At 40.7% G+C, this 15,471-nt stretch overlaps 1 protein-coding gene across 1 annotated transcript; it reads right to left on the minus strand.

The window, feature by feature from the left end:
- Positions 1-2,087: 2,087 nt before the first annotated feature.
- On the minus strand, positions 2,088-5,125 carry LOC134221948 (uncharacterized). Its single transcript, XM_062701113.1, has 2 exons — positions 2,291-5,125; positions 2,088-2,249 (listed from the first exon to the last, which is right to left on the minus strand). The coding sequence occupies exons 1-2, from the start codon at positions 5,123-5,125 to the stop codon at positions 2,088-2,090; spliced, it is 2,997 nt and encodes a 998-aa protein (XP_062557097.1).
- Between the last annotated feature and the right edge of the window lie 10,346 nt (positions 5,126-15,471).

The following is a 15,471-nucleotide window of genomic DNA, read 5'->3' on the forward strand; positions in this document are numbered from 1 at the left end:
TGACTTGAAAGCAGCCTTTGATAAGATCGACCATAGTATGCTGCTGATCAAACTTTTTCGTCTCGGTATCTCCACTAAATTTGCATCATGGTTGAGCTCTTACCTAACTGGAAGAAAACTACGAGTGAAAATTGATTCCTGCGTTTCTTCGTTCTTCTGCAGTGGTTCTGGTGTGCCCCAGGGAAGCAACTTGGGGCCCTTGTTGTTCACGTTGTACTTCAACGATGTCGCTGCAAAACTAGGACTTGATTGCAAAATCATCTATGCAGACGATCTGAAAATTTTTTTGGTGATACGATCGGCTGATGATTGTCACCGATTACAGAGTTTGCTGGATCTGTTCGTTGCCTGGTGCCATCGGAACCGACTTATTATCAGTGTTCCGAAATGTTCCGTGATGACGTTCCATCGATTGAAGGAGCCAATATTGTTCGATTATCGGATAGACGACACGATACTTGAAAGAGTTGAGATGGTTTCCGATCTAGGAGTCATGTTGGATCCAAAGCTGACATTCAATTCTCATTATACAGCGATAATCTCCAAAGCAAATCGTCAGCTGGGCTTTATTGCTAAAATTGCCAAAGACTTTACCGATCCATATTGCTTGAAGTCGTTGCCAAGGTACTGAACAACGAAATTGATTCTCCGCAGCTGCTTGCGCTTCTGGACTTCCGCGCAATTCAACGTCCTCTCCGGCAACGATCACTGCTACAGGACAGGTTCCATCTAACGGCGTTCGGCCACAATGAGCCACTATCGTCGATGATCCGGACGTTCACGGTAGTTGAGGATCTTTTCGATTTTAACCAAACAAGCACACGCTTCAAAAAGAAAATTTATCGTTCGTCATTGCTGTAGGTGTAATTATCGTGTGTTATGACAAGTTATGTAGAGTATTTTATTCATTAAGACATTGTAGTCAGATGGATCAGCACTAAATAAATAAATAAATAAATAAATCTGCAGAAAATAGAACGGAGCGTTATACCAGTTTTATTTTTTTGACTTTTGACTGATATACAAAAAAGAATCTAGAACAGCTGCTGGGAAAATGAATGTTTCAGATTCATATTCAAACTGACAGCCCCGAACGATTTGAATCACTGCTGATTTTACCCTTAGGGGTACAGGTAAGACGGTAAGATGCGCGGCTACAAAGCATGCTGAGGGTGATTTTCGGATTGAAAATTGTCTCGACTTCCCTGGGCATAAAAGTATCATCGTGCTAGCCTCATGATATACGAATGCAAAAATGGTAAAAATCCATGTATTTTGAAATATGCATATCATGCGTCGGCACATACTTAATTGCATACAAATTCACACATGGATACTATGACCCACATGGATAGTATGTGTGAAAACTCATGCAAAGCATGCGGGTGCATGGAATGTATGTGTCGAAAATATGGAATCCATTCCGCTACCCCCATTGCAAAAATCCATGTGTTACGTCAGGGTATCGAATCACGAGCTTACTTTCGGAAATATTCACTTTAACACAGGACGCGGATTTTGGAGTCAATTAAACTATTAATTTATTGAACCAAGGCAAAGCACGATATACAACTTTAGAACTTTATTGCACAGAACGAGGGTGACCGGTCTAGACTCTATAGCTACCGAAAAAGTACAAAGGAAAGATCAAAGGGATCTGACGAAAGAGCTGATAACGCAATAATTATCTAACAATCAAATATTGCAAACTGCGTTCTTATCAGTGGTTCTCAAACGAATAGGAGATGGATTCTAATTCATGATATTCTAAACTCTACAAATTGTTGAATTACAACATACACCGGCCACCTGAAATTTATCATTTCACTACAAATTTCACTACAACTAATCTAGTTCATTCGAATTCATATAATAGTTTCTCATCTTATTCTACTCACTGCTGCTTCGAAGATTCCACGACGGTGTCAGCTGGGCTTGAACCCGTCGCTTTCTCTATGTAGCTCATCTCTTCCTCGTCCATTGTAGGCAACGGACACAGTTTCGTCACAGCTCGCTTCATTACCGCACCGGTAGGGGTGCGAACAGTAACCACCGTATCACACCATCTTGTCCAGGATGCAACTCTACTATGCGAACCAGTGGCCACCGTACAGGGGTTGCAGTTGGTCTTGCAGGATCATCACTTGGCCAATCTTCAACTCAACGCGAAGTGGATTACTGGTAGACAATCGTTGCAGTTCTTTCAGGTACTCCGTCTGCCAATGGTACCAGAACAGCTGTTGCTTCTGCTGGATAACATCGTAGCGGTTTTTAGTCGGTTTACAGGAACAGTCGTCATATCTGGATGTGGCAAGGCTTGCAGGGGCGAGCCAATCAAAAAATGATTCGGAGTGATGGCTTGAATGTCGTTAGGATCTTCTGATAACGGAGCCAGCGGTCTTGAATTCATCGCTCCTTCAATTTGCACCAGTATCGTCACAAGATCCTCGTACAGTAGAGAGGTACTGCCTAACTGACGAAGCAAATGTTTTTTCGCTACCTTGACACCGGCCTCCCAGAGGCCTCCGAAATTAGGGGCACGAGGAGGTATCGTGTGCCACTGTATGCCTTCATTTGCGAGAGAGGTAGAAATACGATTGACTTCGTTGGTATTGGAGAGCATTCGGTACAGGGCGTGGAGTTCATTTTTTGCTCCGACAAAATTTGTGGCGTTGTCTGAGTAGATATGGCTGGGTTTACCGCGTCTTCCAATGAAACGTTGGAGAGCAGAGAGGAACGAATTCGTAGACAAGTCTCCTACCAGCTCTATGTGCACTGCTTTTATACTGAAGCATACGAATAAAGCAATATAAGCCTTTGTGGGAGCAGATTTCCGAAAAATGGATTTAACAAACACGGGACCACAATAGTCGATCCCAGTGGATGCGAACGGGCGACTAGGGGATACTCTAGCAAGGGGAAGCTGTCCAGCGGGTTGTTGCAGTGTGCGAGGACTCGCACGCGTACATCTATAGCACGTTCGGATTACGCTACGCACTGCCCTTCTGCCATTAGTAGGCCAATATTCATTGCGCACTACGCCAAGCGTAAGCGAAATTCCCCCATGTATTAATTTACGATGATAAGACAGTAATAACAATCGGGTGAATCTGTGGAAGCCTGGTAGCAGTATTTGGTGTTTGGTAGTATACGACTCTGTTGATAATTTCAACCGGCCACCAACTCGTATTATACCGGATGAGTCCACAAATGGATTGAGTAGTTTTAGACTCGAGCTTCTAGCAACCGGTTTCCCTTTTTGAAGCAGCAATAGTTCTGCCTTGAAACATTCGGCCTGAACAACTTTCACCAAACAATCTCTGGCTGCCTCTATCTCTTTCGGTGCAAGCGTAATGGATGGATTTCTTTGTCCCTTCATTGCATTGCGAATAAAACGTAAACAATAAGCGGTGGATCGTAAAAGGCGATTATACGTAGATGAACGGTTGAACAACGGATTGGGTGCTGATGGGCTTTGGATCAAAAATGTGGTTGATTTGCGCTCATTCTCCACATCAGGTAGTGCAGCCTCGGCGGTGTTTCGTGTCGGCCAATTTTTCTCCTCCCCTCCCAACCAGTCGGGTCCATGTATCCACTTCTTGCTGCACAAAAATTGTGGAACGGTCATTCCACGAGAGACTAAATCAGCTGGGTTGTCTACTCCGGGTACGTGAAGCCATGAAGAACTGTTGGTTAGGGTTTGAATGTCTGCAATTCGATTCGACACAAATGTTTTCCAGGTTTGTGGTGGTGAACGTAGCCAGTGTACCACCACTGTCGAGTCGGTCCAATAGAAGGTAGCTACGGATTTTAGTTTCAGTGCTGTTATAACTCTCGATGTCAACCTTGCTCCTAATTGAGCAGCGCACAGCTCCAGCCTAGGAATGCTGCGTTTCTTCAGTGGAGCCACGCGCGATTTGGAAGTAATTAACATCACCTTCACTGCACCGTTGGTTTTTGCTGTCCGGGCGTAGATGCAGGTCCCATACGCTGATTCAGATGCATCCGAGAAGCAATGCAGTTGCACTTCCCCCACGTCAAAGGCAAACCTACTAATGTGAAAATTAGATAGCAGCGTCAGCTCCTCCACAAAATGCTGCCAGACAGTTCGGATTTCTAAAGGTACTTCGTCATTCCAATCGATCGGGATTGTCCAAAGGAGCTGCATCAATATTTTAGCGCGGACTACGACGGGTGCAATCAGTCCCAAGGGGTCGTAAAGTTGAGCAATTACAGATAGAATTCTGCTTTTGGTAGTGGGTCCATCATCCATAGCGAAGGGTTTAACATCGAAACGAAATTGATCGGAGGCCGGCTCCCAAGTTATCCCTAATGCCTTTACCGCTTCCTCTGGATCAAAAGTTTTGGTAGTTGGGTTGGCCAAATTTTCAGGTAGAACTCCTTCTAACACCTCCGGGAAATTCGAGCACCATTTTCTTAGATGAAAGCACCCACGGTTGAGCAGTTCGTCCATCTCCTTCCGCAGTTTCGTTGCCGACGATATTTCTTCTTCGCTTCGTATAAAATCATCCATATAGAAATCTTGCTTCAATGCTGATGAAGCAAGGGGAAATAATTCACCTTCATCTTCGGCTAGTTTATGCAGTGTTCGTGTGGCGAGGAACGAGGATGGGGATAATCCGTAGGTTACAGTGGTCATCTCATATTTAGTTATCGGATCAGATTTGTTGAAACGCCATAACACACGTTGCAGGGCACGATCGTCGGGATGAATTTCAACCTGCCGGTACATTTTCTCAATGTCGGCCAACAGAACCACCTTGTGTCTTCGGAATCGGATGACAATATCCAAAAGCTCGTCTTGGATGACGGGTCCAACAAGCAGGGAGTCGTTCAACGAGAAGCCAGAGCTGGTTTTTGCAGAAGCGTCAAATACGCTCCGCACTTTCGTAGTTGTGCTAGACTCCTTCTGAACGGCGTGGTGAGGAATGTAACAAACTGTGGATGGTTCTGGTTCATCCACGGATATCTTTCGCATGTGCCCCAATTCAATAAACTCGGAAATGAATGCATGATATCTTTCCTTCAGGATGGGATTTTTGTCTAACTTGCGCTCCAAACATTCCAATCTACGTTTGGAGTTGGTAAACGATTCACCAATCATGGTTGGAAAATTGTCCATTTTAGGGTACCTAACAATGTATCCCCCATTTTCATTCCTTGAGATCGTATCATAAAACTTCTCGCAGTACTGCTCAGTGGGGGATAGAAGCGCTGTGTCCAGCTCTTCAAGCTTCCAGAATTTTTCAATATTTTGGTTTAAAGACTCAAGAACAGACGTACAGCATACCATGGCTTGGGGATTGGGAACAAAAGAGGCTTTTCCGGAAACGAGCCATCCAAATTTACTTTCGACGAGTATTGGCGCTTGAGGGCTTAGTTGCATCCGCCTTCCTTGCAGGATTGCGTAAAGGTATTCCGCACCAATGAGGAGATCCACCTTACGAGGTACAATGAACTCTGGATCAGCGAGAGCAATATGATTGGGAATATTCCATGTGGTTATCGGGATATTAACAGCGGGAGATCGGACGTCAATCGTTTAAGCACCAAACAGTTGAGAGGAATGGAGAAATTTCCGATTCTCGATCTAGCTTCAGTTTTGACCGAGCAGACTGCTCGAATTTGAGATTCACCAACACCAAGAATAGGTTGCTCTACCCGATGACGAATCAGGCGAAGCTGCTGACAAAGTCGATCGCTCATCAAACTGCATTGCGAGCCACTATCCAATAGTGCTCGCGCCAAATGTTCGTTGCCATAACTGTCCAACACCTTGACGACGACGGTTGAGAGGAAAATATTCACGCTACGGGATTCCACCACGCTGTTTGATGAAAGTGAAGCTGCACCACCAGTCGCACTAATCGTTGCTTCGCTGTTTATCGTATTGACGTTCTGAGGAGTAGGGACTGATCGGCCGGAATCGAAGTTGGATATAGAGTTTCCAGTACTCGTACATGCCGAATCAAATCCAGGATGGAGGAGCGAGTGATGCCGCTTTTGACAGTATCGACACGAAAAGTTGGACGAGCAATTCCGTACGAAATGATTGCTCCGGAAGCAATTACTGCAGATGCGTTTTGTGTTGACCAAATTCAACCTATCCTTCAATTGCATCTTTTCGAAAACCGGGCACTTGACCAAAGGATGGCAATCGCTGCAAGCAAGGCACCTGGGTTGATGATGTTCCACCGCCGAATAGGAGTTGATTTTAGGAGAAGGTGTTGTTTGCTGCTTTGTTTGCTTGACAGGGGGATAGTGCTTTCCTTGATAAGACGAGTTAGGTTGTTCTGCCGAAATATGCAACGATTCCAAGGTACGAATTTTTCTTGTTAAAAACTGGATAAGGTTGTCGTAGGTCGGATCTTGATTTCCGGACACCAATTCTTCCCATTCTTTCAGAGAATGATCATCGATCCGAGCACAGAGTAATTGAACTAGAAGACTACACCAATGTGCGGTAGGTTCTCCCAGCTGGTTCAAAATTTTCACATGGCGTTGAAAATCTTCTACGACATTCCGAAGCGGCAATGGAGACTTTCCCGAAACTTTTGTATGGGTTGTCAAATACTGCAAATGCTTCTTCTTGAGTAGATAGGGGTTTGAATAACGATCAAGAAGAGCTCCCCATGCGACCGCGTAATTATTAGTAGTAATTGTTAGGGTTTCAATCAACTTCAAGGCGTCGCCTCTCAAAGCAGATCGCAAGTATTGAAACTTTTGTATGCAGGGAATTTCTGGCGATGAGTGAATTAGGGAGGAGAACGAGTCGTGGAAGGTCAACCATTCGTTTAAGTCGCCGTCAAACCGAGGAAGATCGATAGTTGGTAGCTTTACACCGGTTACGTGAGCAATAGCTGGAGCTACTTGCTGATTCAGGGGTTGCACTGGGTTGGGAGGGGGAGTATCCTTCGCCATTAGGCCACCTTTGACCCGAAAATACTGCTCTTCCACCTTAGCCCTTACCTTCGCATTCGCCGCCACAAATTCTGGTGAATCATCAAACGCCTCGTATTCGCTTTGGATTGACTCAAATGCCTCCATGAGTTTATCCAATCTAGTAAGACGTATTCCGATCTCATGTATGTCCCGCTCCGCATTAAAATTGGCTAGGAAATCGTCTATGCGTTTCATGGAATCCATCGCATTTTTCCTCTTCAGCTCCTTAGACTTCATTTTCTTCTCCGCCATGATGCTGATGAAGTGATGTCACTGGAGGCTAAAATGTACGGGACACACAAGAAGCACCTTTTGGTTGATGGTAAGGTTTGGACCGACACTCACCTGTGCCCGGTCAAAGACAGGCCTTGTAATTAATTGAAATACTGGAACTAACGACGTCGCTGTCGCTGCCAAGCGAAGATGAACAGTTGCTAACGCCGAACCGAAACGCTCTCTTGGGTGAGCTTGGGAATGGGACTATCGGGTGGATGGTATCCAGTGGAGGATTTACTATAGTTTCAAATACAGTCCGTTGGGGTGGGTGTACCAGGGAATACGCATACAAGATGGCTGCTCCGATGATGTACCGATGGGCGTTCTAGGTTCCAACACGTGCACAGTTCTGAATGATCGAAAAAGACCCAGAAGTACCTCTCGAAACAGTATAATTAGTTGGACAGATACTCACATGGAGCCTGTATCCAACAGGCCTTGTACTTTTTGAGCAGGTACTGCTATCAGCAAAATCTCTCCAAACAGCGAAAGTTGGGTTAGGTTTGGCACAAGTGTCGCAGTGAATCCAAAGAATATGCACTCGTGATCCTGGTCACGGCACCAAAATGTTACGTCAGGGTATCGAATCACGAGCTTACTTTCGGAAATATTCACTTTAACACAGGACGCGGATTTAGGAGTCAATTAAACTATTAATTTATTGAACCAAGGCAAAGCACGATATACAACTTCAGAACTTTATTGCACAGAACGAGGGTGACCGGTCTAGACTCTATAGCTACCGAAAAAGTACAAAGGAAAGATCAAAGGGATCTGACGAAAGAGCTGATAACGCAATAATTATCTAACAATCAAATATTGCAAACTGCGTTCTTATCAGTGGTTCTCAAACGAATAGGAGATGGATTCTAATTCATGATATTCTAAGCTCTACAAATTGTTGAATTACAACACCATGTGTGAACTCATGAATATAATGCGGAGTTTTTGTGAGTGTATGATCCTGCCTAAAATAACTAGTACATATCCAATATGTTAATCAGAATGAGAGCAATAATGGGCTGCTTTTAAAGTATCAATTTCCAACAGTCCTTATTAATATAACAGCTAGGATCCTAGTTCAATTAATGTTTTTACATTTTGTTATAAGAATTTGCTTCATATTAATATTTTTGTAGACATACACATATTTAGATGTAGCTTTTGTTCCTAGGTTTGACATTATGTATACTAATAATCAATTGAGATGATACGCAATTAGGCTACGAAATGGTGAGTTGACATCCGGGAAGGAGCGCCTAACATAGCTCTGGTCCTCACAAGTCTCAATACTCACGCTTCCACGGGTCTTCTGATGACAATTGGATTTAGAGGTATGTATGTTTTCACATATTCTGAATGTGCATAAAAAACTGAGCAAAAACCCAATTTTTCAGAATTTTTGGAGACCCGAAACTATTTTTAATTTGTATTTTAAATTTATATGGGACAAAATAACTTGTTCTTATGCTGCATGGGCCAACTGTCATTCTATGAAAAAATAAAAAAATTACCAACAAAATAAAAATATGTTGGAGATCAGAAAAGCATGCTCTTTACGTTGAACTGAAGAAAACCTCATATTTTTTTCTGCTAAACAACCCAATTGACCGCAAGCTAAGGGTTGCGTACTTAGCTTGTAGTGTAGCCTGGGCACTGTTGTCCTTCTGACATCAGCTAGAGTGAGGGTGTGCGTCCTGTGGGGTCTGCCTAGGATGTGGTGGGGTTCAAAAGTGGGCTCTGTTGAACTTCTATAAAAAGCTGCATGTGTCCGCAAGCAGGCCCTATCAAAGCGACCGTGTGCCGCTCAAAGCGCACTAGCCTAGTCCTGGTGTTGGGTGGGTCTTTAAACAAATTTGACCCGACTGGTCGAGCGTCTGTTCACCAAGGAGGTGTGGCTCCAACAGCATCTGTTCTGGCATCCAGCGGCTGAGTATCAAATGATATTCCCCGGAAGCTATATTTAAGACGGCAGCTTACTTGTACTTACAACACAATTAACATAAATATTATTGATACATTCTACAGTCGCGATTCGTTGGTTGGGCCACGACCTCGACCCAACTAACGAATTGGCGATTAAAGGTTGCATGAAGAAGAAGAAGTCGAAGGATGATATCTGAAAAATATTGCACGGGGAAGCATACGGGAAGTTTTTTAAAACTCTTCTCAAAAATTCTAGAAGCAATTTAATTAAAAACGGAATGCAGTACGGGGTTGGACTTTTCTTATACTGTGTATCAAGTATGATATCATAAAAACAAAAATTGGAAAACGAAAAATTGCGTTTATTATTCAGTAGAAGGAAAGTCCAAACCCGTACTGCTAACCGTTTTTAATTAAATTGCTTCTAGAATTTTTTAGAAGAGTTTTAAAAAACTTCCCGTATGCTTCCCCATGCAATATTTTTCAAATATCATCCTTCGACTTCTTCTTCTTCATGCAACCTTTAATCGTCAATTCGGTTTTTTAGTTGGGCCAACTGACAGCCATTTGAACACGTGTATTTCGACTTGAACATCACAAATGATGTCCAGTGATGCCCAATCCCGTTTTCCGTTTTCCGTGTTTACATTGAATTTTGACGTACGGTTGCTTTTTAGTTGGGCCATGACTCAACCAGCGGAGGCCCAACTAAAAAGTGGCCCAAGTATTGAAATCCCAGCCAGCGAATCCCGACTGTATTATAATTTTATTGATCTCTTGTGTTTTGTTTCGCGCATCAAAAAACTAATAGCCTATTCAGATTACACCATTCATGTTATTAAATATAATGATAAATAGTAACTTGATGACAATCCCTGTACATTCAATTTTTTGTCTAATTTTTAACTCGGTTTTTTAACTAATATGATTTGCTAATTATCTTATATGCATTCATCTCTTAGACTAGGTATTCCTGGATTTCTTAACACTCTCATCCTCATTTGCTTTGATACATTTGTATTTATTATTAATACATTTCAATTGCCTCTGGCAGTTAGGATTTTTCCTTTTATTGAATTATTGAACCATTTAGGAATTACGTTTTTAACTTACACTAAACTTAACCTAATTTATACTAAGGTAACAAGGTGCTAATTTTTGCAATAGAAGATTGCAACGATTTTTGTTACTATGTCTGAAATTCGATTTGCATATGCTCAACATGTGATAGATTTAGTTCGGAAAAGGTATTGGAAGTGCACACCCTTCGGTGGAGTTTGATCCCACGAAACCAGTACGCAAGACAGGTGCTTTCCCTACTAAGCTATAAAGGACCTCCATCGTCCTCCGCAGCTTAGTGGGTATACTGATAAAACTAAATTCCCAGCACCGTGCGCGTAGCCGAACTCTCGCAATACATTTTCAGAACTTCAATGGCGCTTTGATGTTGCACGAAGAAAAATTAGCAGAAAGATGATAATCAAAAAAAAACTCCACGGGAAACCATACGGAGAAGTTTTTAAAACTCTTCTCAAAAATTCTAAAAGCAATTTAATAAGGTACCAGTCAAAACGATTAATGCAAGAGATGGCGTTTTTTCAATGGTAGTAAAATTGAAATTTCATCACTATTAGACTCAGTGCAAACTAAGTGCAGGAGATAATCTTTTCACCTCATACTTCATTCCTTTTCACTACTTTCTTCTAAAACACCACCATTTTCCATAAATTTGCAAAATACTTGATTTTCCCATACATTTTATCGATTTCCAACTACCATTCTTCCATGAGCTCATGGTGAAAATTGTGAAAATCTCAGAACATAGAGTAGCAGGCTTAACAACACAGATAGAAACGCCGGTATCGCCACTCAGTGACGAGTACCGTAAACATGGTGCACGGAAGGTTGTTGTCTACACTTTTTACGGCTGCTGCACCCTGGAAGTAAATGTCATCGAAGTAAACAGTCGGTCCCTTATTAAAAGCGGTAAGCAGTACGGGGTTGGACTTTTCTTCTACTGTATAATAAACACAATATTACTATTCGAAATTTTATTTTCTAATATTACCTACACATTAAAAAAATGAATCTCGTTTTTTGTCGCAAAAAAAGCCGAAAAATTGCACTTAAAATAAATCACCGAATTCGGTAAAATTTTACCGAAATCTCAAGCTCAACAGCAGAACTCACTGTTCTTCAAATAATTTTACTGATTTTCGGCACAGTTGAACAATGGAAAAAAATACAAAAAATCTGTAAAATAATTACCGAACAAATCTGCTGTTGAGATTTCGATAAAATTAACCGAATACTTTGAAATGAGTTAAGTGTGTGTGTGTGTGTGAACCGGCCTGAAAAATTCACCCGATATTCGTTCAAATTCGAGCAAAAATCTTAGGTCCATCTAAAAAAACAACGAGCAAATGTTAGGAAAAATGTCGTAGAGAACCAACGTGCACTAAGTCTTCTGCTTCTTCATTGGCATTACATCCCCCACTTCGCAGCTTAGTGTTCATGAAGCACTTCCACAGTTATTAACTGCGAAGTTTCTAAGCAAAATTACTATTTCAGCATTCGTATAGGTTAAAACCACAGACAAACAGACATAACACTCGTCAAATTTCCATCGTTCACTGATTTACTGGTCAATTCAAATAATCATTAGTTGGCCAATCGATCACTCGTTCTTGCTCGAGATTGACGTTTGCTCACTACCGCCATCTGGTTCGTGATTTGCCCAACTAACTGAAATCAACAGATGTCGTTAGTGTTTGAACGACGATGAATTTGATGGGTAAATGTTCAATGTGTTATGTCTGTTTGTCTGTGTTAACACGATGATACTTGAATGCCTAGGGAAGTCGAGACAATTTCCAAGTCGAAAATTGCTTAGACCGGCACCGGGAATCAAACCCATCCACCCTTAAGCCACGGCTAAAGAGGGCCCCATACCATAGGGTCCATTTCGACCTTTTGTCTCTTTCGACCATCTTTGTCTTTCGACCTTTTGTCCTTTCGACCTTCTGTCCATTTCGACGTTTTGTCCTTTCGACCTTTTGTCTTTTCGACCTTTTGTCCTTTCAACCTTTTGTCACAGATTCATTAGTTTCAATATTGTCTATCCGGAATAAATTTATACCGCTTTTTATACCGAAGTTGGATTTTTCTCCAGATACAGGCAACTTTCCCAACTTCGGAAGTAGTGCGCTGGATTCGCCTAAAGATGCGCTAAACAACGCATCAATTAGTTTGACAAATAAAACTTCGGAAGAAAGTTCGGTTCGGAAGTCCTGACTTCCGAATTCTAACTTGGTGCTACGCCGACAATACCCTTAGCTAGAAGCGCTAGAAGATATTGTTATACACGCTCGTCCGGCTGAACTCAATTTTGGGTCGATTTAACTCAAATTAATAACTTCCTTCGAGACGTCAAACGCTGAGTAACCGTGATTTATAAATTTGAGTGACTTTTACTCAAATAAATATAAATAAGTGGGAAACTCAAAATTGAGTTCACCGAGAAAAGTTCTGAAAAATGGCGAAGTCCGGTTGCAGATGATAAGCCAGAAATCAAATTCAATTATTAAACGTGAGTAACCATTCTTTAAAATGTTATATCACTCCATTTTTCATTGTATCATTCTTGATATCATTGTTCAGTTTGCAGATATGTTCATTGCATTAGTTTTTACGGATAATAAAAAGGACAGATTAAGACGAACATGCAACTATCTCAAATGTTTTTTCGGTAAGTGTTGAAGAATTTTATAAATATTTTGTATCTCAAATGTGTATTACAAAATGTTTTGATTGCGATTGAATAGTCAATTTGATTTAAAATCTGTTATATCTATTTTCTTGCAGCTATCGCAGTTCTGCTTCTGCAAACTTCTGAGGAAAGGGAAGCCTTTCGAAGCGACAACATCATGCTCTAGAAATTGAGGCCAGGCTACGTGTTCGTCCTTCGACTTCCTGCCTATAATGCATTTATTACTTGATTTATATAAGCTTTATAACATTAACACAATGTAGCATTTGATATAAGAAATAAAATGTTTATTAACCGTCACCAGAATTATCCTTGATGCAATTAATAAAAAACGAAAACATTTTTTTCTAGTATGACAAACTCAAATTCATAAATATCCGATTTTATGAAATTGAGTGAATGCAACTCAAAATAAAATATCTTCCAAGGGAACTCAAAATTGAGTAACAGGTCATTAACTCAATTTTGTCTTGAGCCAGTTTTTCCGATTTTGAGTTAAACTGACCCAAATTTGAGTTCAGCTGGGCGAGCGTGTACACTGTCGAAAAAAACCTTTCGAAGTTTATAAACTTACCTTATGAAATTTAGCCACAAGAAGATTGATTGAAAATCATAAGGTTGCCTATTGAACTGGATGAACCCAAATGAATTATTCCCATAATGAAGCATATGTTTTTCATAAAGTTGCTTTTAGATTTTCATTGATAAACCTTATGAAATTCGAACAATATGAGTTATGAAATACTTATTTACTAAGTATGAAAATATTTTAGATTTATTTTATATAATAATAAAATTTTAAATAAAAAACAATGGCATGATATGGATTTTATTAAATGATTATATCTTTATTCGAAGCATTTAAAGCAAAAGGAATCACATATTTAGACTGAGAGCTGAGGAATTTTATAATGATAATCAGGATTCTAGAAGTTAATATCGTCTCCAGAAAATCTAACGGAACGGAACTTTGAGGTGTTGTCTTTATACCTATCTGGATGAAACCATATGCCTATCAGCGGCAAACTGGGCCATGTTCAATGCCTTGTTGACTTTTTTTTCCAAAATCACTCTATATGGGGCAATATGGACAGACATACCTGCACAGAGTAACATATTCGGCACTAATATGCGAACAAGCTCAAATTTCAGTTGCCGAATACAAGAACATTATCATCTATGATTCATTACGGATAAATTACAATACCGTATCACTGCCATTGGAACAGAGAAAATTACTGTAGACCAATGAAATGTGTCTGTGCAAACGGTGAAGAGTGGCAAATCGGTTAGGTCCGCTGTTGTAAGCCGCACATCAATCTCATTTTTTATGGTATACACTAAACTGTTGTAGGAACATCATATTCATCCCAACTTAATTCACCGAGTGGTGATACTGCCTTTCTCGAATTTAGCCAAGACACCAACCTTATATGGCGCTTATATAATTCAAATCCATTTTCTTAATAACTTTTAAACGCAATGGTCGATCGTTTTCAAATTCAATAGTGATCAACAAGGCTTTGTCCCCTGTCGATTGCAACATATTGCGAGAAAATCGGTTAAGAATTACTATATGAAAAATTGGCTAATGTTTTTCGGTTTTCGTGTGCACACACACACACATACACACGGACAGACAGACATTTGTTCAGTTCGAAGAGCTGAGTCGATTGGTATATAACATCATGGGTCTCCGAGACTTCTATAAAAAGTTCGATTTTGAAGTGAAATGATAGCCTTTCGGTACAACTTTGTTGTACGAGAAAGGCAAAAACGTTTAGGATGGGCGACCCATATACTAATTCAAGCTATATCGTTTGTGTCGAGTTATCGCAAGTGCAATGTAATGGATCTAGGGAAAGAATGCTGAAGCAGCCAACTAATTCGTTGACCCAACCCAACTAATTATTAATCCCAAAGCAAATGCCGGATGCTGTCCTTCACAAGCAGCTAAACAAACTGAAGGAACTAGTTTTCCAGGACTTGTGGCAGCTAAATTTTCCATCTTCCAAGAAGGTTCTCAATTTCGGGTCACAATAAAGCTTCAGCTACAGCAAGCTACCATAGCAGCGTCATGTAATTTAACTAAAATGGATAAGAAATAATGCAGTTAATGATATATAAAATTATATGTATTACGTTTGTAATTTATTACGTTACATTGCTTAGTGCTTAGGGGCCGTAAACTAATTACGTAAGCATTTTTTCTGGGGTTTTCAACCCCCCTCCCCCCATGTAAGATTTTCCCCATACGAATCATATTTTATTTATATGGAACGTAAGAAAATGACAGACCCCCCCTCCCCCATAAGTGAGTACGTAATTAGTGTACGACCTTACCGATATTTTCTGTACCTTCTTGATTTCCTGGTTAATGATTTTAACGTCCGAGATGTTATTCTTAATGGACACATTGTTCGACGACGAAGCTTTAGAGCTTTTCTGTAGTTTCGAAAGATTACAAAGGCTAATTTTTTCTTCTTCAATTTCATTTCCTTCCTATAATTAAATAGAAGCTTGTTATAATTCTACAT

The sequence above is a fragment of the Armigeres subalbatus genome, chromosome 3 (genome assembly GCF_024139115.2).
Source record: "Armigeres subalbatus isolate Guangzhou_Male chromosome 3, GZ_Asu_2, whole genome shotgun sequence".
Lineage (NCBI taxonomy): Eukaryota > Metazoa > Arthropoda > Insecta > Diptera > Culicidae > Armigeres > Armigeres subalbatus.

What these genes read in the sequence shown, in the direction of transcription:
- LOC134221948 (XM_062701113.1), bottom strand. Translation starts at nt 5,125, where the DNA reads ATGATTGGTGAATCGTTTACCAACTCCAAACGTAGATTGGAATGTTTG. An exon ending in CACATCCAGATATGACGACT is followed by an intron (nt 2,250 to 2,290) that starts GTTCCTGTAAAC and finishes GATGTTATCCAG; the next exon opens with CAGAAGCAACAGCTGTTCTG.